We start from the raw sequence: 24,739 nt of genomic DNA, 5'->3' as shown, positions 1-24,739 counted from the left end.
CAGCAGGAAGTGGGTACTCCACATGCCACGTTTTCTTTAACAGGAGACCCTCTTTTCATTCTCACCATCACCACCTCCTTGATGGGGTTTTGGCCGTGTGGGGGCTGGACTCACCTGTCACGTCGGGCCCTGAGCAATGCCACGCTGGTGTTGGCTTCTCCCCACCTCCTAGTTGCTAGTGCCTCAAACTCTATAATAGGAGAACTTTTTTTACCCCGAGATTTTCCAAATGTTAACACCTCTGTGTACCTATCAGGGTGGGAGGGACTGGTACCAAAGCTGGGGTGAGGAGGGCCAGGGGAGGTGGCATCTCAGAGCTTTGCGTGACTTCACACACGTGCCCCCTCAGAACTTGCCTCCATGGGGCCTTGTGGTCGAGGGTCCCGGAAGGGATCAGCCGTGCTTCAGCTTGGCCTGAAACACCAGACGAATGATGATGAGGTTGTGGAAATGCTCCTAAACATGAAGAAACTTGTCAAAGTTTAGACATCACGTGATTAGAAAGAAGGAAAAATGGAAGGTCCAGGAGAGCTCTGAGGGCCTGGCTGCTAGAGCAGCTTCTGTCGACCTTCCCTGGAAGCGTTCCCTGAGCTGGTAGCCGGTGCTTCTGAGCTGTTGGCCGGCGTCACTCGTCAGGGTCAGGGCACCTCAGCGAGCCAGTGGGTCCCTACACAGAGGCATCTCATGAGAGCCGTGGAAGGAGGGCAGGTCTCCAAGGTCGGGGTGCCAGATATGAGAAGGTTTGGTTGAGTTCTTTGAGTTGAGATTCTGATACCAGATAGCAGCTTCTAAGCTGGGGATACAGCCAGAGAGCACCTTGAGATGCAAGTCTGAGGTGCCCCAGCTAAAGTCAGAGGACACTTGGTTTCCGCTCCATGGGTTCCTTCTCTCAGTTATGTGTCTGGTATGGAGAAGGCCCCACGGCAGCCGGGCTCCTAAAACAGACAGATGTCTAGACACATGGAGAGTTTTAAACCAGTGTTCTGGAAACAAAGCGTGCAGCCTCTGATGCCACAGACGTTGGGGAAAGCCGCACAGCTTCTGACCGGGTCTCAGAGAGGGCCTTCCTTGCGAAGGGCCCAGCACATTGCACGGGCAGGGACGTAGGCACGCACCTGGTGAGGGATTGATGGGGAGCTGGTATGGGGGCAGGTTTGCAGGGAGGGCAGGAGGTTGGCAGGATGGAGCTGGGCATCGCGCGGGAGTGGGGCGGCTCTCCAAGCTGGTCCCACTTGACTCTGGAGGAATTTGGGCTCCTTACTGTAACACAAGAGGTTTTGGAGGAGAATGCTTTCAGAAGTCCCTGCCAGCTCTAAAATCTTAAGTAATCTTTAACCAGGATAGTCTAATGAAATCCCCAGGATTAGAAAAGGTGTAGAGTTGGAAAGCGCACTGCAACAGACTGCAGCCTGGCAGGTGAGTGCTGCCCTGCTGCCAGGGCTCCCGTGGGGCTGCGGGCTGGGGCAGGTCGGCCCTGGATCTGCAGGGGCTCTGCTGCTGCCTGGGGCCTTCATTGGGAGCTGAGAACTGCTGTTCCAAATGCTGCGGCGGGGAGGCAGGAAGGGACTGAAAAAACAAATTGAATTGAAGAAACCAGGTTACTTTTGATGACGGAAAAGGCACACACTTCCTCTCTTAATCCCAGGGAAGCTCCTCAGACCTGCTCAGCAGTGGAAGAGAATGTCTAGGAAACAATCGTCCTGTAACTCACAGCACTTCCAAGAGCTGCTTTCTTACCGTGGCGCGCCTTCCCTCACTGACACCCTGCTTCCTCTCGCCGTTACCAGAAGCTCATTCCGCTGCACCCTTGTTAGTTTCTCTCAGACTGCTGCTTCAATAAGGAATGAGTCTGATGATTGCCCCCTAAGCCGGGAGTTGGTCTCCTGCCATGTGACTTTGTTCTTATTTGCTTGCACCTTTGTGCTCTCCAGCAGTCCACGGTGTGAGGTGCGTATCGCTTTTATTGTCTAGGAAGAAATATGTATTCCATTTGACGGTGTAACCAACATTTTGGCTTGTCTCATGGAAGAGACCAAGATCTCGTATGGCTTCTGCATTTCTTTTTTTATTTTTTGTATTTTTTTTTACATCTTTATTGGAGTATAATTGCTTTACAATGGTGTCTTAGTTTCTGCTTTATAACAAAGTCAATCGGTTATACATATACATATGTCCCCATATCTCTTCCCTCTTGCGTCTCCCTCCCTCCCACCCTCCCTAACCCGCTTCTGCATTTCTAATCCAGAGAGCCTGGTCCCTTGGGAGTGAACAGTAGTGTTACTGAGAAGGGAAACCCTCACGTGCTTTTAGCCTCCCTATGCTTTACCTTTCTGCCCAGATGTTTACAGTTGGACCCAGGGTTGAACGTAAGATTATCATGGAGTCCAAATGAAGCTGTTCCCTTTGGATTCCAGCATCTGACTTCGGAGAGGGCCTTGTTTTGCACACCTTGGATTCCTCTAGCTCCCCAAGACTGCGCCCCTCTGCAGCTCACGGCTGTCCTCCGGGTCTCTCACCCACCCAGCTTTTCCTGTGGGAGCACCTGTGCTGTTCTTTCCACCCAGAAAGAAAGCTCCTTCCCTTCCCTTCAATTTGTCTCTTTCTTTCCATCATTCAGGCTCAGCTCAGATGTTGCTTTGAAGGAAAAGAAGCTTCCTCACTCTGACAGATACCCTTGTTAACCCTCTTGTTGCCTTGAATTGTACCCTTGAAATGATGAACACAATTGTGTGTTATGTATATTTTACCCGCCACTCCCACCCCAAATCTATGTTGTATCCTTGCTTTTCTTAGCACTATCAGAGTTGCAATTAAACACTTTTGTTAATTTGTTGTTTACTGTCCCCCTCCCCTATGAGAACTCAAGTTCAGTGAGGGGGAGACCCCACCTGTCTTATGCCCTGGAATGCACAGACTGGTGCTGGGAGCATGGCAGTTGCTTAACAAAATTTTTGTTCAATGAATAATGAATTAGATGAGAGATCAGAAAGCCACAATTTCAGTCCTTTTCCTGAATCATTTCCTGTCTGGTGCCCCTGATCTTTGTTTGTGTTCAGCGCTCCAAGGTTGTCCGGTAAACGCTTACTGACTGACTAATGGACTTAATTTAACCCTTAACATTATGTTAATTATTCTTGAAGGCTTTATTGTCTCCTCTTTTCTTAAATTTCATTTGTGTGTGGACAGGTGCCTTTGACCATGACATGGCCAGCTCTGCTGTGTGTGCATCCTTCACAAGAGTGTGTGTGCGTGTTGAGTGAGGTTCTGGAAGGTTCTGTGAGTCCCATCGTCATATCAGTTTAGAGATGGGCAAGTTTCTCAGTTATGTCTGTGTGGAACAGACAACTCGGCCCTTCTCAGAATGACTCCCCCTGTTTCTAGTAAAACAGGTATAGTGCAGATGTGAGGTGGGAAGAGTCATTCATTCATTCATTATTTATTGAATACCAGTGATGCATCTGAGGATTCTTAGATGATTTGGACAAAGGTCCGATCCTTAGCCGTCCGCTCTGTGTCCGTTAGACTGTAGGGTCATGGTAGAAGGTTCAGCCATACTTAGAACCTAGAGATTTAAAAACAGCCTGTTTATTGATTGTGAGCGTTTTCTCTATTCCTATAGTTTCTCTATAATTAAGATGTGCTCTAGGAAGGGCACTTAAAAAATTTTTTTTTATGGATGTTCATATAATAATGGAGAGAAAACTGCTAGAAAGGATCACGTGCTTACTCTTCTTGCTTTGACGGTAAAGAAAAATGGGGGAAATAGACAGTGAAGACAAGCAGTAGTGTTCAAACTGGATTGAAAAGGCATCTCCCGTTTTGACTAAAATATCGAGTTGAGGTCAGAGCCATGCACAGGAAGGTAATTGCAGCAGCCCTTTGAAGCCAACAGCCATTTGGAGCTTTTGAAGCAGAAAGCTCACTTCAAGAGCTTCTCAGCACGAGTGGCCTCCATCCAGGGGCACCCAGAGCTCTGCAAGCCAGCTGTCTCCCTGGTGTGCTCCACCGGGCCCGTCCCGGGGGAAGGTGGTCGGGGAGGACCAGCCAGGGAGCCCTGCCGTCTGCCCGGGCCTCTGCCTGAGGCCTCACCCTGTGCTCTCGCCCAGGTTCCTCCTGATGATGGGCGTGCTCTTCTGCTGTGGAGCCGGCTTCTTCATCCGGAGGCGCATGTACCCCCCACCGCTGATCGAGGAGCCGGCGTTCAACGTGTCCTACACCAGGCAGCCCCCGAACCCCACTCCAGGTCAGCCAAGCCCTCTGTCCTTGTCTCTCCTCCTTTCAGTTTACATGTTCTCCGTAAGCATGTTCTCTGCCACAGAATATGCTGGAAGAAAATATTCAGGCCATGTTTATTCATTTAAGTTCTGATGATCAACCTTACTATGCATTTGTGCTGATAATAAATGCAATGTCTGCTGTGTTGTATGTCTGTCACCTCTTATTCTTACCTAATTATTGGTGCATCTATTTTTTTCTTTAACATCTTTATTGGGGTATAATTGCTTTACAATGGTGTGTTAGTTTCTGCTTTATAACAAAGTGAATCAGTTATACATATACATATGTTCCCATATCTCTTCCCTCTTGCGTCTCCCTCACTCCCACCCTCTCTATCTCACCCCTCCAGGCGGTCACAAAGCACCGAGCCAGTATCTCTGTGCCATGCGGCTGCTTCCCACTGGCTATCTACCTTACGTTTGTTCGTATATTTATGTCCATGTCTCTCTCTCGCCCTATCACAGCTCACCCTTCCCCCTCCCCATATCCTCAAGTCCGTTCTCCAGTAGGTCTGTGTCTTTATTCCTGTCTTACCCCTAGGTTCTTCATAACACTTTTTTTTCCTTAAATTCCATATATATGTGTTAGCATACGGTATTTGTCTTTCTCTTTCTGACTTACTTCACTCTGTATGACAGACTCTAGGTCTGGCCACCTCATTACAAATAGCTCAATTTCGTTTCTTTTTATGGCTGAGTAATACTCCACCGTATATATGTGCCACATCTTCTTTATCCATTCATCCGACGATGGGCACTTCGGTTGTTTCCATCCCCGGGCTATTGTAAATAGAGCTGCAATGAACATTTTGGTACATGACTCTTTGAATTTTGGTTTTCTCAGGGTATATGCCCAGTAGTGGGATTGCTGGGTCATATGGTAGTTCTATTTGTAGTTTTTTAAGGAACCCCCATACTGTTCTCCATAGTGGCTGTACCAATTCACATTCCCACCAGCAGTGCAAGAATGTTCCCTTTTCTCCACACCCTCTCCAGCATTTATTGTTTCTAGATTTTTTGATGATGGCCATTCTGACTGGTGTGAGATGATACCTCACTGTAGTTTTGATTTGCATTTCTCTAATGATTAATGATGTTGAGCATTCTTTCATGTGTTTGTTGGCAGTCTGTATATCTTCTTTGGAGAAATGTCTATTTAGGTCTTCTGCCCATTTTTGGATTGGGTTGTTTATTTTTTTGCTATTGAGCTGCATGAGCTGCCTGTAAATTTAAGGAGGAGATTAATCCTTTGTCTGGTGCATCTTTTATGCATGTTTATGCAGCACATTATTTGTTCTTTTTCCTAAAAATTATTTCATGTGTAAATTTTTATGTAGAAACTGTACTGTCCATGACATTCTTAATGCTTCTGGACTAAATATTAATCATGTTACTAAATGGTGATTTGCTTAGATAGTCTGTCCTTGCTGATCATTTGTTTTCTTTTGTTTTGCTTTTCATTTGTTCATTCAATAAGCATTTGCTGTGCGTTTATGAGTATTGTGAGTACTTATTAATTGTGTTGCTATAGACATGTCTGCACAAGTTACATTTGGCCTATTTAGGGAATGTTACCCAGAGTGGTGCCCCAGGGTCATAAGAATTCGTGGTTTCCTAATTCTTATAAAACACTGCTTTAACTACCTAAACCTCAGACATGCTGTGGTGGGTGAATTCAAGTTTCCCTCGGGACACGGGCCCGTTCCTTGTTTTGAAATTACATGTGAGATGTTTCCCTTCCCTTTGGGGGCAGGGGGCGCCAGGGACTCTGCAGGGCTGGGGAGGCACTGCTCCTTGAGCTCCTGTCTTTGGGCCCATGTGGTGGGCCAGTGGCTGCATGGCTCCCTGCGTGCCATCTGCCCCGTCAGGCTTCCCACCTCCAGAGTGTGGGCGGGCTCCCTCTATTCATCACACACCACAGGGAGACAGTCGGAGATCTAGAGTTCTGTTCCAGTTTTTACAGAGTTCCGGTTTCGTAAGATAAGTCCTAAGATCTGCTGTACAGCGTGGGACCTATAGTTAGTAACACTGTGTTGTATACTCATGCCTTTGCTGAGTGGAGGTCTTATGTTGTGTCATCACAAATTCAGAGGGCAGCAGGAAATGCTTGGAGGTGATGGATAGGTTTATGGCATATATTGTGGTGATGGCTTCACGGTGTATATGTATTTCTAAACTCATCAAGTTGTAGGCGTTGCATATGTTCACCTTTTTGTATGTTGATCACACCTCAAAGAGAAAAGAAAGAAGTTGGGGGATTGAGCGTGGGAAGAGCTCTCTCTCATCTGCCCTTTAGACACAGAGATGCAGAGATGGGCATTTGCTGGTCTGTTTTTTATAGTTTATTCCACCAAACACTCTGCCGGGTTTTCTTTCATTATGTTTTAAAATGTTGCTAAAAATCTGAATATGTATTTTCCACAACAGTTCCGAGGTTGCTGTAGCTTAAACTTTCTCTCAGGGTTAGTACCACTTTTCATGCATAAGTGGATTTTTATTCTTTCATGTTTGGAAAGATTTGAATAGCTTCAAATCTATGCTCCAGCATAGGGGAAAGTGAAAATTTTCAGTTAAAATGGGAGGCCAAACCTAGATTTTATCTGGCTTAGTCTGAGTTTTCAGTCCTTTGATTTTTTTTTTTTTTCAAGAAGCAGACAGTAGACCAGAGAAATGGGTAAAAGGCTAATGAATTTCCTTTTCCTTCTGTCTTCATAACATGGATTTTTAGTGTCCTGTGTGGCCACAGATGCAAGATCCCGCGTGTGCTTGGCCCACAGCGTCAGGCCTGGGCTGGGGCCTGGGCACTGAGCTGCCTGCACACAGCGGGCTCTTTTCTTTTTCTTTTTCTTTTTCTTTTTCGCAGTACGCGGGCCTCTCACTGTTGCGGCCTCTCCTGTTGCGGAGCACAGGCTCTGGACGTGCAGGCTCAGGGAATGACGTATCAATGAAAAATTAATACAAAAACATATGCAATGTAAGTGAACTGACATTTAAAGGTAAATTCATAGCCTTATTCTTTGTTAAAAGTTTAAAATAAGAAAGTGAATTAGCTGATCTCTCCTTGAAAGAGGTTCAGAAATTAATAAACTCACAGAAAGCAGTAAGAAGTACATAATAAAAAATAAAAATTAATTACAGGAAAAAGAAAAATTGATTTACAGATCTAAAAGTTAGTGCTTGGTGAAAGGCAATAAAAGTAAATGATAGGGCTTCCCTGGTGGCACAGTGGTTGAGAGTCCACCTGCCGATGCAGGGGACACGGGTTCGTGCCCCAGTCTGGGAAGATCCCACATGCCGCGGAGCAACTGGGCCCGTGAGCCATAGCCATTGAGCCTGCGCGTCCAGAGCCTGTGCTCCGCAACGGGAGAGGCCACAACAGTGAGAGGCCCACATACCGCAAAAAAAAAAAAAAAAAGTAAATGATATTGCCAATATATATCCAGAAAAAACTATAATTGGAAAAGGTACATGCACCCCTATGTTCACAGCAGCACTATTTGCAATAGCCAAGACATGGAAGCAACCTAAATGTCCATTGACAGATGAATGGATAAAGAAAATGTGGTATATATACACAATGGAATATTACTCAGCCATAAAAAGAATGAAATGATGCCATTTGCAGCAACATGGATGGACTTATCATATTAAGTGAATTAAGTCAGAAAGAGAAAGACAAATACCATAAGATATCACTTACATGTAGACTCTAAAATATGACACAAGTGAACTTCTCTACAAAACAGAAATTGGCTCACAGCCATAGAGAACAGACTTTTGGTTTCCAAGGGGGAAAGGGGTGAGAGAGGGATGGAGTGGGCCTTTGGGATTTCCACATGCAAACTATTATGTATAGAATGGATAAACAACAAGATCCTACTGTATAGCACAGGGAACTATATTCAATATCCTGTAATAAACCATAATGGAAAAGAATATAAAAAAGAATATATATATATATGTCACTTTGCTGTACAGCAGAAATTAACACAATGTTGTAAATCAACTGTACTTTAATAAAGTAAATTTTAAATAAAGTAAATGACATTGCCAATCCCATCGTTGATAAATCTAATTAGTAAAGCTGGATTTAAAAAAAATAAAATCATAAGTTGAAACATTACATATCCAGAGGAGATTAAAAATTACAAAGAAGTACTCCTGAAATGGAAAGTTTTGGTAAGATAGGAAAGTGTACATTACCAAAGATTCATTAGAATATTGAAAATTGCAGTGGTCCACAAAGCAAGCAAGAGTTTGAGGATGTTTTCAAAGAGTTAGCTTTCAGAATGGCTCCAAATTCATATGGTATCTTTGAAACTTTGAAGAAACAGTTCATGTCAATGCTTATGAATGACTACAAGTATAGAAAATTATGGAAATTACCTAATTTGTTTTGTAAAGCTAGTGTAACTTGTAAAACTAGTGTAACCAAAATAAAATTATATTGGATCATGTTTGATGATCATAAATACAAAACTCTTGGGAAACTGAATTAAACAATGTGTCAGAGAAGTAAACTACCATGTCCAAGTATCGATCTTCCTAAGACAGCAAGCTGTTAACATTGCAAGTTATATCAAAAAGCAATGATTGGCAGCAAATTCTGGGAAGAAGGCGGAGTCAGAAGCACCAGGATTCTTTCCCCTCACCTAGACAAAAACTGTCCTGGCAGAATCTATGGGATGTAACTATTTTGGAACTCTGAAACCTGGTGAAGGCTTGCAACTTCCAGGGGAAAGCTTGGAGGGTAAATTGCAGCTAATTTTGGTCAGTATCAGCTCTTGACACAGTAGCAGCTAACTATCCCTCACCCTAGGCCACATGGCAGGCAGCTGTGCACAGGATTCTGGGACAGCCTGCAGGAGACAGGGGGCAAAAAGGACCCTGTCCTCCAGATATTGGGGAATCTGTGCTCTGATTGCTGTTTGCTGCTTCTGGGGAAAGAGGGGGCAGCCACTGTTGTTGCACCTCCCCCTCCAGCTGAAGTGACCTCCAGGGGATTTAAATGTCTGGTGCCCTTCCCCATACCCCTTTATTTTTCACTTTTTCCCCTCTTGGGAGCCAGGCATTAAAGACTAGGACATTCAAAACAGCTGTGTATACAGGAAAAATTAGTAAGTGACTGCACATCCCCAGTGAAAGGCTCAGAAAAGACTTCAGAAGACCTTAAGTTTACACCTCAGGCTTTTCCTCTGCACAGAGTCAGCCTACAATAGCAGCAACAAAAACCCAAAACAATAAGCAAAAACAAAAACAAAAAAACAGCAAACACTGGGGAAGGGAGAGAATCTGATTTCCAGAGTTATCACATTATTCGATTCAAATGTCCAGTGATCAAAAAAGCATAGAAAGGGCTTCCCTGGTGGCGCAGTGGTTGAGAGTCCGCCTGCCGATGCCGGGGACACGGGTTCGTGCCCCGGTCCGGGAAAATCCCACATGCCGCGGAGCGGCTGGGCCCGTGAGCCATGGCCGCTGAGCCTGCGCGTCTGGAGCCTGTGCTCCGCAACGGGAGAGGCCACAACAGTGAGAGCCCTGCGTACCGCAAAAAAAAAAAAAAAAAGGCATAGAAAGAGACAGGAAAATATGGTTCATCCAAAGGAAAAAAAATCAAATCAACAGACTGTCCCTGAAAAAGACCTACATCACATCTGCTAGACAAATCTTTTTTTAAAAATTTATTTATTTTTGGCTGCGTTGGGTCCCCGTTTCTGCGCATGGGCCCTCTCCAGTTGCAGCGAGCAGGGGCCACTCCTCATCACGGCGCACAGACCTCTCACTATTGTGGCTTCTCTTGTTGTGGAGCACAGGCTCCGGACGCGCAGGCTCAGCAGTCGTGGCTCACGGGCCCAGCCGCTCCGCAGCATGTGGGATCTTCCCGGACCGGGGCACGAACCCACGTCCCCTGCATCGGCAGGCGGACTCCCAACCACTGCACCACCAGGGAACCTTAGACAAATCTTTTGAAGCAACTGTCTTAAAGATGCTCAGAGAATGAAAGTAAGAGGTGGAGAGAATCATAACAAAACAAAAAAATGTGTCTACAAAATAGAAATATCAATAAAGAGACAGAAACCCTAAAAAGATATGAACAGAAAATTCTGGAGCTGAAAAGTACAATAACCAAAATGAAAAATTCACTACATGATTCAAAGGCAGATTTGAGTAGACCAAAGAAAGGATCAGCAAACTTGAAGATAAGACAATGGAAATTATGTAGTCTGAGGAACAGAAAGAAACAAGATTGAAGAAAAGTGAACAGAGCCTCAGACCTGTATGACTTCATCAAGCAGATCAGCATAGGCATCGTGGGGTGGGAGTCTCAGAAGGAGAAAAGAGATAAAAGGAGCATTATTTAAAGAAATAATGGCCAAAAACGTCCAAAATTTGATGGAAGACATGAATATAAACAACCACTCCAAGTAAGAGGAACTCAGAGACCCACACCAAGACACATAATCAACTTTCAAAAGCCAAGCACAAAGAGAAAATCTTGAAAGTAGCCGGAAGAAGCAAGTCATCACAGACAAGGGATCCTTGATATGATTATGAGCAGATTTCTCATCAGAAATTATGGAGGCCAGAAGGCTGTGGGACAATACATTCAAATAAAAGAATAAAAACTGTCAACCAAGAATCCTATATCTGACAAAAGTGTCCTTCAAAATTGAGGGAGGACTTAAGACTTTCCCAGATAAATCAAAGCAAGGGAGTTCATGACCACTAGACCTTGCCCTTCAAGAAATGCTCAAGGGAGACCTGCAAGTTAAGTGAAAGGGCACTAGACAGTTATTCGAAGCTGTATGGAGAAATGAAGATCTCAATAAAGGTAAAAACCTGGGCAATTATAAAGCTAGTATTATTGTAGCAATGGTTTGTACTTTACTTTTTGTTTTCTACATGGTTTAATAGACTATTACATTTAAAGAAAAAAAATAGTTATTAGTACAAAAGCTAGTATTACTATAATGTTGATTGTAACTCCAAATCTTCTTTTCTACATAATTTAAGAGATTAATACATTTAAAAGAATTATTAGTTTATGTTTTAGAGAGCACACAACATATGAAGATGTGATTTTGTGACAGCAGCCACTGAAAGGGGTGGGGACAGAACGGAAAATGAGCAGTTTTTGTATGTTATTGATGTTAAGCTGGTATAAATTCAAATTACAGTGAGCCCTCTGTATCCACGGGTTCTGCATATATGGATTCAACCAACAGTCGATCAAAAATATTTTTTAACAATTTCAGAATGTTCCAAAATGCAAAACTTGAATTTGACACATGCTGGCAACTATTTACATAGCATTTACATGGTGTTAGGTATTATAAGTAATCTAGAGATGACTTAAAGTAAACAGGAGGATGTGCATAGGTTATATGCAAATACTATATAATTTTTTTTTTTTTTTTTTGCAGTACGCGGGCCTCTCACTGTTGTGGCCTCTCCCGTTGCGGAGCACAGGCTCCGGACGCGCAGGCCCAGCGGCCATGGCTCACGGGCCTAGCCGCTCCGCGGCATGTGGGATCTTCCCGGACCGGGGCACAAACCCGTGTCCCCTGCATCAGCAGGCGGACTCTCAACCACTGCGCCACCAGGGAAGCCCTATATAATTTTCTATAAAGGACTTTGAGCATCCACAGATGTTCATGTCTTCAGGGGGTCCTGGAACTGATGGATGACTGAACAGTGTCTAACAGTAGGATGTTAACCACAAAGAAACAGCTATAGAATACACAAAAAGAAATGAGAAAGGAATTAAACATTGCTTTCAAAAGCTACACTAAACATAAAACATTACACTTCAAAAAAGCCACTAAAAACATAAGTCAATAATGCAGTCCCTGGGCCCATCCATGTTGCTACAAATGGCATTATTTCATTCTTTTTTATGGTTGAGTAATGTTCCATCGTATACATGTACCACTGCTTCTTTATCCATTCCTCTGTTGATGTACATTTAGGTTGCTTCCATATCCTGGCTATTGTAAACAGTGCTGCAGTGAACATTGGGGTGCATGTGTCTTTTCGAATTATGTTTTTCTCCGGGTAAATGCCCAGGAGTGGGATTGCTGGGTCATATGGTAGTTCTATTTTTAGTTTTTTAAGGAACCTTTGTACTGTTCTCCATAGTGGCTGCACCAATTTACATTCCCACCAACAGTGTAGGAGGGTTCCCTTTTCTCCACACCCTCTCCAGCATTTCTTGTTTGTAGATTTTTTGATGATGGTCATTCTGACTGGTGTGAGGTAATACCTCATTGTAGTTTTGCTATGCATTTTTCTAATAATTAGTGATGTTGAGCATCTTTTCATGTGCTTTTTGGTCAACTGTATATCTTCTTTGGAGAAATGTCTATTTAGATCTTCCACCCATTTTTTGATTGAGTTGTTGTTTCTTTTGATATTGAGCTGCATGAGCTGTTTGTTTATGTTAGAGGTCAATCCCTTGTCGGTTGCTTCATTTGCAAATATTTTCTCCCATTCTGAAGGTTGTCTTTTCATTTTGATTATGATTTCCTTTGCTGTGCAAGAGCTTTTAAGTTTAATTAGATCCCATTTGTTTATTTTTGTTTTTATTTTCATTACTCTAGGAGGTGGATTGAAAAAGATCTGCTTCGATTTATGTCAAAGAATGTTCTGCCTATGTTTTCCTCTAAGAGTTGTATCGTATCCAGCCTTACATTTAGGTCTTTAATCCACTTGGAGTTTATTTTTGTGTATGGTGTGAAAGTATGTTTTAATTTCATTCTTTTACATGTAGCTGTCCAGTTTTCCCAGAAGCACTTATTGAAGAGACTGTCTTTTCTCCATTGTATATGCTTGCCTCCTTTGTCGTAGATTAATTGGCCATAGGTGTGTGGGTTTATTTCTGGACTTTCTATCCTGTTCCATTGATGGATTATGATTTTAAAACGCTTTGGACTCCAGAGTCATTTGCCATTCAATCATGTGTAGATCTGGGGGGACATTTTTGAAATGATCTCTCTCAAGTCTGTGGCACATATCCGTTCTTGCCTGGCCTCCCCTGTCTGTGATTTTCACACATACGATGACGTCTTCTTCCCTCCACCTCCCTGAATGAGTCAGAACTGAGTCTGTCTCCTCTCCATTTCTCTTCTCTGTGGGAGCTTGAATGCTCATCCAGGTCAGTAGTCTTGTCAAGGGTTCTGCTTTAGCCAAATGAGCAAGCGTACTGAATGTCTGGGACCCCCTCGCCCTCTGTGCCAGCTGGTGCCCCATCTAGCCCAGGTAGCCGTCACACTCACCACGAGGGTACAGGCTCCGTTCCTATTGCCTGTGCCCTCAACCAGTCCTTCTAGCAAGTTCCATCCCTGTGTTTGTTCACCTCAGGGTTTATGTTCTTGACAAGTACCTAATTTATCCACCTCCCATCTGTTCTATTTCTTTAATATTCTAAGGTGCTCAGATATTTAATCCCATTCTTCCAGTTCCCAGCAATATCCATGAGTTGTGACTGTTAACATAAAAATAACAATTAAATTGGACCCATTTGCCACTGTTTCTCATTATCCTCTGGTGTGAGTGACCACGCTGCATGAATATTCCAGACACGCCTGCAGCACACCTCTGGTACAAAGATCACAGCCCCAGACCCCCCATCACTTGTGATAGGGAGTTGGGGGTCATCCCTTCGAATGCTTCTGTCCTCAAGGGCAATGGGTGGGGTTGGTGCAGGCTTGCTGGGCTGGGGCAGCCAGTTCTTCGTGTCACATCAGGAAGAGGCCTGTCTCAAGAAGCTGCCCTGTGTGTCCAGCATGGTGTGGCAGAGGCAAAGTCCAGATCAGAATCACTATTCGTCCCTTCTTCCATTTCTTATCTCACATATGGATGGAATGTCTGCTGCAATGCCAGGGGCTGCTCTGGGCTCTGAGGGTCCCCAGGTGAGTGGAATCCTCTCCTCATGTGCAGAGACTCAAAGTATTCTACTGCACTGTGGTGCCGATATGTAGATTTTGTTCTGGGTGCTAAGAGGACAGGGTACCTAATCCTGCTAGGATGGGGGTGATAGTCAGTGAGCTGTGATTCTGATTTGAGACTTGAAAGATAAATGGGAATTGACCCGATGAGAGGCCAGGGAGCAGTGGTGTGAAGATGGGGAAGGACTTCCCAGGAGGAGTGGTCTGCACGTTGGATGCCCAGGAGCTGCTCTCTGACGAGGGTGAGGGAGAGGTGGGCAGGGTGCAAGCAATTGGGTTGTTGTTGGGAGGTAAAGTGAGGCAGGGCCAGGAGCTGCTCTCTGACGAGGGTGAGGGAGAGGTGGGCAGGGTGCAAGCAATTGGGTTGTTGTTGGGAGGTAAAGAATGAGGCAGGGGGGTGAGAAATGAGACTTCGAAACAGGTAAGAACCTGATGACGGAGGGCCTTTTATCCCTCGTAAGGGAACTCAGCTTATTGTCCTGTGAGTGAATTGGTGGCTGTGGTGACATGGAGGGGAATGAATACAGGACATTCGAGTCACGGGTGGAGGGGTGAGCTCCGTGTCTGCTGGAAGGTGTTTGAGAAACCTGCCTGAAACTTGAGAAGCAGCCTGGCTGGAGGAGGTGGGTGTAGCGCCTGGGCTCTGATTAAACCGTGAGAACACAGGCAGCGTGTGGAGGAAGAGAACACTGGAGCCAGCTCTGAGCTGGGCTGATTGTAAAGGCGCGGGGAACAGATGGAATCAGACAGCAGGGCCCTGGGACCCGGCGGACCCATTGCTGGCAGGCCACTTGGTCTTTCTGAGGTGGTCATCGGCTCTCCTGCGTTCCCACTCCGTTCTCTGCGGCCAGCCAGGTTCTTCCGCATCCCAAGAAAAGGTTGGCCTAGCTTATCTCCTCATGACTTACTGGCCGGTGAGCTTGGCTGAGTGGCGGCAGGGTCATCGTTAAGAAAGCTTGGCGGCCAGGCCCTCCTTTGGCAGATGGTATCTTTGAAACTTTGAAGAAACAACAGTTCATGTCAATGCTTATGAATGACTACAAGTATAGAAAATTATGGAAATCTACCTAATTTGTTCTGTAAAGCTAGTGTAACTTGTAAAACTAGTGTAACCAAAGTAAAGTTATATTGGATCATGTTTAATGATCATAAATACAAAAATCTTGGGAAACTGAGTTATACAGTGTGTCCGCTCGGGTGGGGCTCTTGTCAGTCGACGCACCTCTGCTGCATCTAGGGCTCCCTCTCAAATCGCACAGAGACTCTCAAGGAGGAAGAGACGATGGCTGCAAGGGCTGGAATAACTTCAAGTCTCTGGAGAAGCAGGCTGTGGCCGGCTTAAGAGCGCAGCCCGGGCCGGGTGGTGGAGCCCGGGGAGCCTGGGTCGTGACAGCCCTCAGCCAAGCCCTTGGTCCTCGGATGGCGCCCGAATGTAGGTCCCTCACATCACCAGCCTTCTCTGGTCTTGCCCGTCCCTCTTTAGCCGGAAGTTCTTCCCCCATCTCCTCACCCCGTTGTGAGACACACGTCAGAGTGGAAAGAGCCTGGGCTTGCCAGTACACTACTGGGTTCAAATTCCAGTGCCTCCATATAGCAGCTGTGTGACCTTGGCAAGTTTTGTCTTGCTGAGCCTCGGTGTCTTCAGGAAAGCGGATGCAGTGCCAATACCCTTGCTGTCCCCACCGCGCCCTCCGCATAGGGTAGAGATGCAATGCAGATGAGGGAATAGCGGGGCAGCGGTGTGGCTGCAGCTGTTTTGCCCACTTCTCCTGGTCCTTTCCTCTCTAGCTCCTGGAGAAACAGTCTTCCTCTTAACTCCAGCTTCTTCACAGACGCTCTGTCTTTTCTTTCTCTAACTAAACCATCTACCGTAAGCCTTCAGAATTGAACGGCAAGTTCTCTTCTCCCACGTTCCGCCCCCGCTAAGTCAGGGAGATGGTGCTGGTGTCCCCTTGTCTCCTGGCCATCACTTCTGTACCCTTACAGTCCCGGTACTTTGAATCCCATGCCAGTTGGCTCTGCCACTCTGTCACCATTTTGCTACTGTCTGTGAGCATCTCTTCTTTGAGGACTTTGGAATGTGTCTGCTCAAATCACCGAGCCCCAGTGGCACGCAGTGCAGAGGCTGCCTGTGTGAGCGCCCGGTCCTTTTCCCCACGCAGGGAACTGTGGGTCCCTGTGTGCTGCTCCTCTCTGCCCAATTGACAGGATGTGTTGGGGGCCCTCCTGTGTACCAGGCTCTTTGCTAGACGGTGGGGTTCAAATGTCGAACCAGGCTTATAAGGTCCCTGCCATCATTGAGCTTATATTCTCTGTGGAAATCTTCTGTCTTTCCTGTATTTCTGCCCCTAACTCTATAAACGCGCTCAAGCATTTCCCATCCTTAAAAATACTTCTGCCGTAAGAATGTACAGTGGGGAAAACACAGTCTCTTCAGTAAGTGGTGCTGGGAAAACTAGACAGCTACATGGAAAAGAATGAAATCAGAATATTTTCTCACACCATATACGAAAATAAACTCAAAATGAATTAAAGACCTAAACCTAAGCCCTGAAACATAAAAGTCCTAGGAGAGAACATAAAGCAGAACTCTTTGACATAAATCATAGCAATAATTTTTTGGATCTGTCTCCTAAGGCAAAGGAAACAAAAGCAAAAATAAACAAATGGGACTACATCAAACTAAAAAGCTTTTAACAGGGAAGGAAACCATCATCAAAACAAAAAGGGAACCTTCTGAATGGGAGAAAATATTTGCAAATCACATATAAGGGGTTAATATCAAAAATATATAAAGAACTCATGCAACTCAACAACAAAAAAAACCAAACAACCTGATTAAAAAATGGGCAGAAGACCTGAATAGACATATTTCCAGAGAAGATATCCAGATGGCCAATAGGTACGTGAAAGGACGCTCAGCATCACTGATCACCGGGGAAATGCAAATCAAAGTCACACCGAGATATCACCTCACACCTGTCAGAATGGCTAACATCAAAAAGTTAGCAAGAATGGGCTTCCCTGGTGGCGCGGTGGTTGGGAGTCCGCCTGCCAATGCAGGGTACAGGGGTTCGGTGCCCCAGTCCGGGAGGATCCCACATACCGCGGAGTGGCTGGGCCCATGAACCATGGCCGCTGGGCCTGCGCGTCTGGAGCCTGTGCTCCGCAACGGGAGAGGCCACAACAGTGAGAGGCCCGCGTACCGCAAAAAAAACATAGGAAAAAAAAAAAAAAAAAAAAAAAAGTTAGCAAGAATGTGGAGAAAAGGGAACGTTGTGCACTGCTGGTGGGAATATAAGTTGGTGCAGCCACTATGGAAAACAGCATGGAGGTTCCTCAAAAAACTAAAAATAGAACTAATAGAAATCCTGCAATTCTACTCCTGGGTAAAACATCCAAAGAAAATGAAAACACTAATTTGAAAAGTACATGCCACCCAGTGCTCTTAGCAGCTCTATGTACAGTAGCCAAAATATGGAAGTAAACTAAGTGTCCATCAAAAGATGAACGGATAAGAAGACCTGGTGTATATGTGTGTGTGTGTATATATATATGTACTGCATTACACACACACACACACACACACACACACACAATGGAGTATTACTCAGCCATAAAAAAGAATAAAATTTTGCCATTTGTAACAATGTGGATGGACCTGGAGGGTATTATGCTAAGTGAAGTAAGTCAGACAGAGGAAGACAGATACTGTCTGTTATCACTTATATGTGGGATCTAAAAAATACAACGAATGAATATAACAACACAGAAGCAGACTCACAGACATAGAGAGCAAACTAGTGGTTACCAGTGGAGAGAGGGAAGGATGGAGGGGCAAGATAGGGGTAGGAGATTAAGAGGTATAAACTGCTATGTCTAAAATAATAAACAAGGATATATTGTACAGCCCAGGGAAATATAGCCATTATTTTGAAATAACTTTAAATGGAGTATAATCTATAAAAATTTAGAATCACTGTGTTGTACACCTGAAACTAATATAATCTTGTAAATCAACTGTACCTTAATTTAAAGCAGTTTTTTTCTGTTTGTTTTGTTTTGGCTGCGTTGGGTCTTTGTTGCTGCGCGTGGGCTTTCTCTAGTTGCGGTGAGCGGGGGCTACTCTTCGTCGCAGTGCGCGGGCTTCTCATTGCGGTGGCTTCTCTTGTTGTGGAGCACAGGCTCTAGGCACGTACACTTCAGTAGTTGTGGCGTGCAGGCTCAGTCGTTGTGGCTCGCGGACTCTAGAGCGCAGGCTCAGTAGTGTGGCTCGCGAGCTCTAGAGCGTAGGCTCAGTAGTTGTGGCTCACGGGCTCAGTAGTTGTGGCTCGCGAGCTCTAGAGGGCAGGCTCAGTAGTTGCGGCGCACGGGCTTAGTTGCTCTGCGGCATGTGGGATCCTCCTGGACCAGGGATCGAACCCGTGTCTCCTGCATTGGCAGGCGGATTCTTAACCACTGCGCCACCAGGGAAGTCCCTTAAAGCAGTTTTTTAAAGAATAATAAAAAAAAAAAAAAACACGTCTGCCCTTGTCGTGCATCCCTTTAGCCACCACCTCTCCCCTCTGGTCTTCACCCCTTACCCTGGAACAGCTGTTTGCCCCGGCAGCTGGGCTTCTGTGCCAGCCATGGTGCTGAAACTGTTGGCCAGAAATGCCGAATGTCCTGTGGGCTGAGAAGGCGCCGTGCTGCCCCTGTCCCCTCCCGAGCCCCGCCCCGTGACACAGCTCCCGCCTCGGTTTGTTATAAACTCACATATCATTACATACTATTTAGGACAAAAAATGCCTTTCAGCTATTTGGGAATAGTGAGTCATGTCTACTGGCTTTTTAGGATTTCTCTTGTGGGCCCATCATATGTTTACCATAGGGATAGCTGTCGACTCAGGAGCATACTTCGCATCAGCTACCATAATTACTTCTATCCCTACAGGAGTAAAAGTATCTAGTTGATTAGCAACTCTTTCTTTAATTTTTTTTTTTTTGGCTGCGTTGGGTCTTGTTTGCTCCACATGGGCTTTCTCTGCTTGCGGTGAGCGGCAGCTACTCTTCGTTGTGGTGCGCATCCTTTTATTGCAGTGGCTTCTCTTGTTGCAAAGCACGGTCTCTAGGTGCATGGGCTTCAGTAGTTGTGGGTTGTGGGCTCTAGAGGGCAGGCTCAGTAGTTGCGGCGCACGGGCTTAGTTGCTCTGCGGCATGTGGGATCCTCCTGGACCAGGGATCGAACCCGTGTCTCCTGCATTGGCAGGCGGATTCTTAACCACTGCGCCACCAGGGAAGTCCCTTAAAGCAGTTTTTTAAAGAATAATAAAAAAAAAAAAAAACACGTCTGCCCTTGTCGTGCATCCCTTTAGCCACCACCTCTCCCCTCTGGTCTTCACCCCTTACCCTGGAACAGCTGTTTGCCCCGGCAGCTGGGCTTCTGTGCCAGCCATGGTGCTGAAACTGTTGGCCAGAAATGCCGAATGTCCTGTGGGCTGAGAAGGCGCCGTGCTGCCCCTGTCCCCTCCCGAGCCCCGCCCCGTGACACAGCTCCCGCCTCACTGCTTCACTCTTCCCTCGCATTCTCCTTTCATTCTTCACCGCCGCCTACGTCTCCTGTGTTTCTCCTCCTCGGACTGCTGGCCTTGTCTGCGCTGCTCTCCCCAGCCGTCCTCTGGCCCTTCCACACACTCCTCGGGAGGTTTCGGCCAAGGCCACGTCTGTGCTGCCACTTCCACAAAGAAGGCCCCCAGAGCTGCCTGGGCTCCCGCGGGCCCTGCCCTTTTCCTCTGTCCCCTTATCAACACCAGAAGCCGGGCCTTTCCGACGTAGGCCTCTCCTCCCAACGCGCTCCACACTGAGCTGGTCCCGGGTCCTTGGATACACCTCCTGAACCCCTCTCGTTCTCTCATCCCCATTTCTTCTCTCATACTCAGAGGCTTCCACTGTGTCTTTCCCGGACGATTACATTAGCCTCTTTTTTTTCATCTTTAACTTTTTATTTGTATAAAATATAAAGGGATTCAGAGATAAATAAAATATAATCTCTGCCCTTGAGAAGCGCACGGTCCTGGCTGGTCATGTGCTTGTATACAAACATGTCTTGTAAACGAGCACGTCTCCTGGCAGCAGGCAAGATGCACCAGTAGGAGCAGGTGCTGTCTGTTGGGCCACACAGGTGTGAGATGAGGCAGGAGCTGATAAGGTGCCACCTGTGGCTGATGGCTGTCCTCCCGACACCCTTGAGTGCACCTCTGGCCAGGTATTTCTGTCCTGTACTCTCTCCTTCAGCACACTTGTAGATTTCCAAGACATCCTGCACACCTTGGTGGGCATCTTTCCAGGAATCTGACCTTTGTTCAGTTAAACTGTGGCAGAGGAAGATTTGCACAAAAAAAGACCCTACACAACACACACACACACACAGAGACGACCTCTCTGGTGCCCGACTGTCCCCTGGGTTGAATGAGGCCTAACTCAGATACACACCTGATTTCACTCGTGAACTTAGCCCAGCCCACATAAAACCCGGAGCCCACAGTTTCTCTTCTTGATTCTTTAATTACTTAGTCAGTATCCTGTCATGTTGTCAACATGATCAGAAAAAGCAGATCTAAGAAATAGGCTCCAAAACAGCAGCTCGGGTATTTCTACTGTTAAAATGAGAGTTAGGGGGCTTCCCTGGTGGTGCAGTGGTTGGGAGTCCGCCTGCCGATGCAGGGGACACGGGCTCGTGCCCCGGTCCGGGAAGATCCCACATGCCACAGAGCGGCTGAGCCCGTGAGCCAGGGCCGCTGAGCCTGCGCGTCCGGAGCCTGTGCTCCTCAGCTGGAGAGACCAGAACAGTGAGAGGCCCGCGTACCGCAAACCAACCAACCAACCAACCAAAAAACCCCGAAGGATTAGTTATGTCTATACTTTTTCTAAAACTGTATTATTCATTATGTGTTTTGTATCTCCAAATATGTTTATTACATAAAACTTCTAGGATGAAATGCAGAGGCACTAAGAAAGGCTACTTATATTCATTTTGACTTTTAAAACCAAAAAAAAAAAAAAAAAGAGAGAGAGAGAGTTAGGGCTAGATTTGGGGCAGGGTGACCAGTATATTCCCTCTTGTCACCGTCTATGCTCTCTGGACCCCTGTGCCCTGCACCATGGCCTGCAGCAGGGCTCAACCTGCATCCTACAGCCTCTCCCTGAGACAAGAGCATCCTTCTGCAGCATCCAGGGCAGGGAGAGAGTCCACAGACATGTCAGCCCACCCCGCTGGCATCCGCCCCGTAGGTCGTCGCCTTATCTGGGAATTGGGTTCACCTGGGTGACAGGTAATCTGCCCTGATTAAATGTTAATCCAGCAGGTGGGAGTGGAGCTGATACCTCAGCAAACTGTTCTCAAAAAGTGCGTGGAGGTGCCGTTGATGATTCTGGCCGAGATTCGGGAACACAGGGTCCTCTTTTCAGTTCTCTCTGAGTTGACTTACCTTTCTACGCCTAGGCTTTTTAGGCTCTAAGCGACACTCGGCCCTCTCTGTTGGTAATTTTTTGGTGCACCTCCCCAAGGTCTTGGTAGAGCTGCCCTGGTGTGTCACTCGGCTGCAGCTTGGTCCCTGCCACACCTGATCCCGCTAATGTCCCTGCATCACTTAGACACCCTCTCGGGTTGTGGTGCTTTCTGGCTGTCTGCATCCAGTAGAGGAGAAGCTCCAGGAGGCCGGGGCTGGCATGTCACCTTTGCTCGTCACCTGATCCCAGGTGCCCTGCTGTGTCTGGGCCCTGGATGTGATGGGCTGTGGGTTTTTTCTGCTGTGCTCACATCTGCTTGCCTGTCTTTCAGGAGCCCAGCAGCTGGGGCTGCCGTTTTACACGGACCCTGGAGGACCAGGGATGAATCCTGCTGGGAACCCTGTGGCGATGGCTTTCCAGGTCCAACCCAACTCACCCCAGGGAAGCATGGCCTACCCACCGCCCCCTTCCTACTGCAACACGCCACCGCCCCCATATGAACAGGTGGTGAAGGCCAAGTAGCCGGGAGCTGCCTGGCACCTGCCTGTGCAACTGGCCGGGGAGGCCAGGGGAGGGTGTCACCCGCCCTCCCTGGCGCCCCATCACTGTTCACCTCCAGGAATGGTCTTCTGAGCCACTAAGGGCAAATTTCTTTTTGATATCTTCAAAGCAAGCACAGCTTCCTTTCAAGTTTTCCTTGGAGGACCAGTATTTGAATTCACCCCGTGTCTCCTCTGTTGCTTCTGTTTCCAATGTCATCTGTGCTCTGGCCGAGTGGAGAGTCCCAAGGGTTGACTCCCTAGGGTGGCGTGCCCAGACCCTCAGGGGAGAGACCCCGGCAGAAGGTGAGGCAGGGTGCGTGCAGGTGAGTACACGTGAACGCGAGGAGGGGCCCGGGCCGCCCGGAAGGCCCCGCACACGGCAGGCGGCCCATCTGAAACGAGGCACCACAGGGCCAGCCGTGTGAGCCCCTTGCCTGTCAGTCTTCCTCTTCCAAAGGCTCTCAGAGAAACGGGCGTTGGCGGCGCAGCCTCGGAGCCCTCTCTTCTCCATCCCCTTCCTAAAGACCAGAGCTGCCCTCTGCACAGCCAGGGCTGGGAGAGCCCTGGGCACGGCTTGCACCTCAAGGAGATGGGGATCCAGAATCGGGCCAAGTTGCTGTCTATAGTTACCTGAAAGTCACTAAGGAAAGTTATTTAAATTCATGGGAAATTGCCCCCTGCCTCCAACCGGACATTGCATTTGATGAACTCTTGGTCTGACTTGGGGAAAAAAATGTTTGAGCCCTTTTCAGTGTGTCCTGTGGAAGGTGGCGTGGAGTCATGTCCTGAGGTCAGACGCGGAGTGTTTCCTGGACATCGGCAGCTCTCTGGCCTGTGATCACGGCCAGGCACCTCTGCGTCCTCCCCTGAGGAAGCTCTGATGGTGCGTTTTGATGGACGCTTTCAAAGCAGACAGGCACACCCGGCTGGAAAGCTACATCAGCCTCTGGAGAGAGGTGCCCCAGCAGGGCGCAGTCAGTGGCTCGAGCCTGGGTTGGGCAGGCCTGGGCCCTGGCTGGTTGACCTCAGCAGGTGTACGCCGGGCCCCGAACAGGAGGAGCTTGCTAAGAAAGAGACGGGAACGCAAGACCCCAGGACTGCAGAGCGATCTCTTCAGAAAGGAATGAATAGATTTCACTGATGATGAGTTCATCAAAATTAGAATAAAGAAGGTCTGGTTGGAAACGCAAAGCCTGGCTCAGAAACCTCTCTGGCCCTGGGATCACAGGTAGTCCTGGGGTTGTCAGGGGACCGGGGTCCTGTTCCTCTGCGTAGTGAGTAATGCCCACAATCGCATATTTAAACCCAGAGTGAGACCTGACAGGTCACGTATAGGAGGGGCACAGCCGCGTAGCCGAGACATGTAGATCCCTGTATATGTAGTGGTGGGGGTGGAGTGCTTTTTTAATTTTTCTTTGATTTTTTTGCGGTACGCGGCCCTCTCACTGCTGTGGCCTCTCCCGTTGCGGAGCACAGGCTCCGGACGCGCAGGCTCAGCGGCCATGGCTCACAGGCCCAGCCGCTCCACGGCACGTGGGATCTTCCCGGACCGGGGCACGAACCCCTGTGCCCTGCATCAGCAGGCGGACTCTCAACCACTGCGCCACCAGGGAAGCCCAGAGTGCTTATTTTTGAAATGAACTCAACAGAGCCTCCTGAGGAGTTGTCACTCATTGAACCTGAGCGTCAGGACATCTCACCGGAGTGGATACTGAGGGTTTTCATTCCCTAGCCCTAGTCTCCGTGTCCCTGCTCTACTGGGACACGTCTGTGGCGTAGGAGTGAGGAATCAGGATGGGGCCACAGTGACTTACCTTTTCTAAGGGTGGGGAATCTGGGAGCCTCCCCGGGAATTCCACAAGACGCTCTTGGAGCCAGATGAACCCCTTGGAAACAGTCTGTGAACACGGATGCTGCTGCCGGTGTCTTTGACCACCGAGTGTGACCTCTGAACTCCTGTGCCCAACTTCAGTACCTCCCCGCACTCAAGTCCTTGATTCGAATGAGACAACAAAGTGCAACATTTGCTGTTTACAACCCAGGACAACTACATGGGTCCAAAAGGTCCTCTTCCTCCAGGTCATTCGTTTTGCATTTTCAGGTCCAGTTTCTCCCTTTACTGTTCTGATGAGGAAGCACGCCGAGAGCTGCCCCTGGAGTTGGATTGGGTGCAGCTGAGTAGCCACCCAAATGTCCGTGACGAAATTTTGTTTACCTTTTTTGATAGCAAATGATCTTGAGACTGAATGATTTAGGTAGCACTCAACAATTTTATATTCATGTTTGTGTGAGATAAATTTTGTTTTCCCTTTAACCGGGGTGAGAACCCACTACTGTGGGCACTGACACTGTGTGTGGAAATTCCACTCGCAGTGACATTTCCTGCCCATTCTGTTTCCCCCCGTGCTGTCGGTGGACAGTGCCCACCGCTTGGAGCCGGTCCAGCTCCTGGTGTGTGAAGTTCCACAGAGCTCCATAGCAGGTGTGG

General features: G+C 47.3%; 1 protein-coding gene across 1 annotated transcript in view; it reads left to right on the top strand.

The window, feature by feature from the left end:
- VOPP1 (VOPP1 WW domain binding protein) overlaps nucleotides 1-22,231 on the top strand; it is a 71,391-nt gene extending 49,160 nt beyond the window's left edge. The window contains exons 4-5 of the mRNA XM_007463692.1: nucleotides 4,107-4,243; nucleotides 22,041-22,231. Of these exons, the coding sequence (XP_007463754.1) occupies nucleotides 4,107-4,243; nucleotides 22,041-22,231 (328 nt within the window). The remainder of the gene's footprint in view (nucleotides 1-4,106; nucleotides 4,244-22,040) is intronic.
- Nucleotides 22,232-24,739: the final 2,508 nt, after the last annotated feature.

The sequence above is a fragment of the Lipotes vexillifer genome, unplaced genomic scaffold (assembly GCF_000442215.2).
Source record: "Lipotes vexillifer unplaced genomic scaffold, Lipotes_vexillifer_v1.1 scaffold759, whole genome shotgun sequence".
NCBI lineage: Eukaryota > Metazoa > Chordata > Mammalia > Artiodactyla > Lipotidae > Lipotes > Lipotes vexillifer.
The sequence above is the reverse complement of the archived record's forward strand: the minus strand, read 5'-3'. Positions and strand labels throughout refer to the sequence as shown.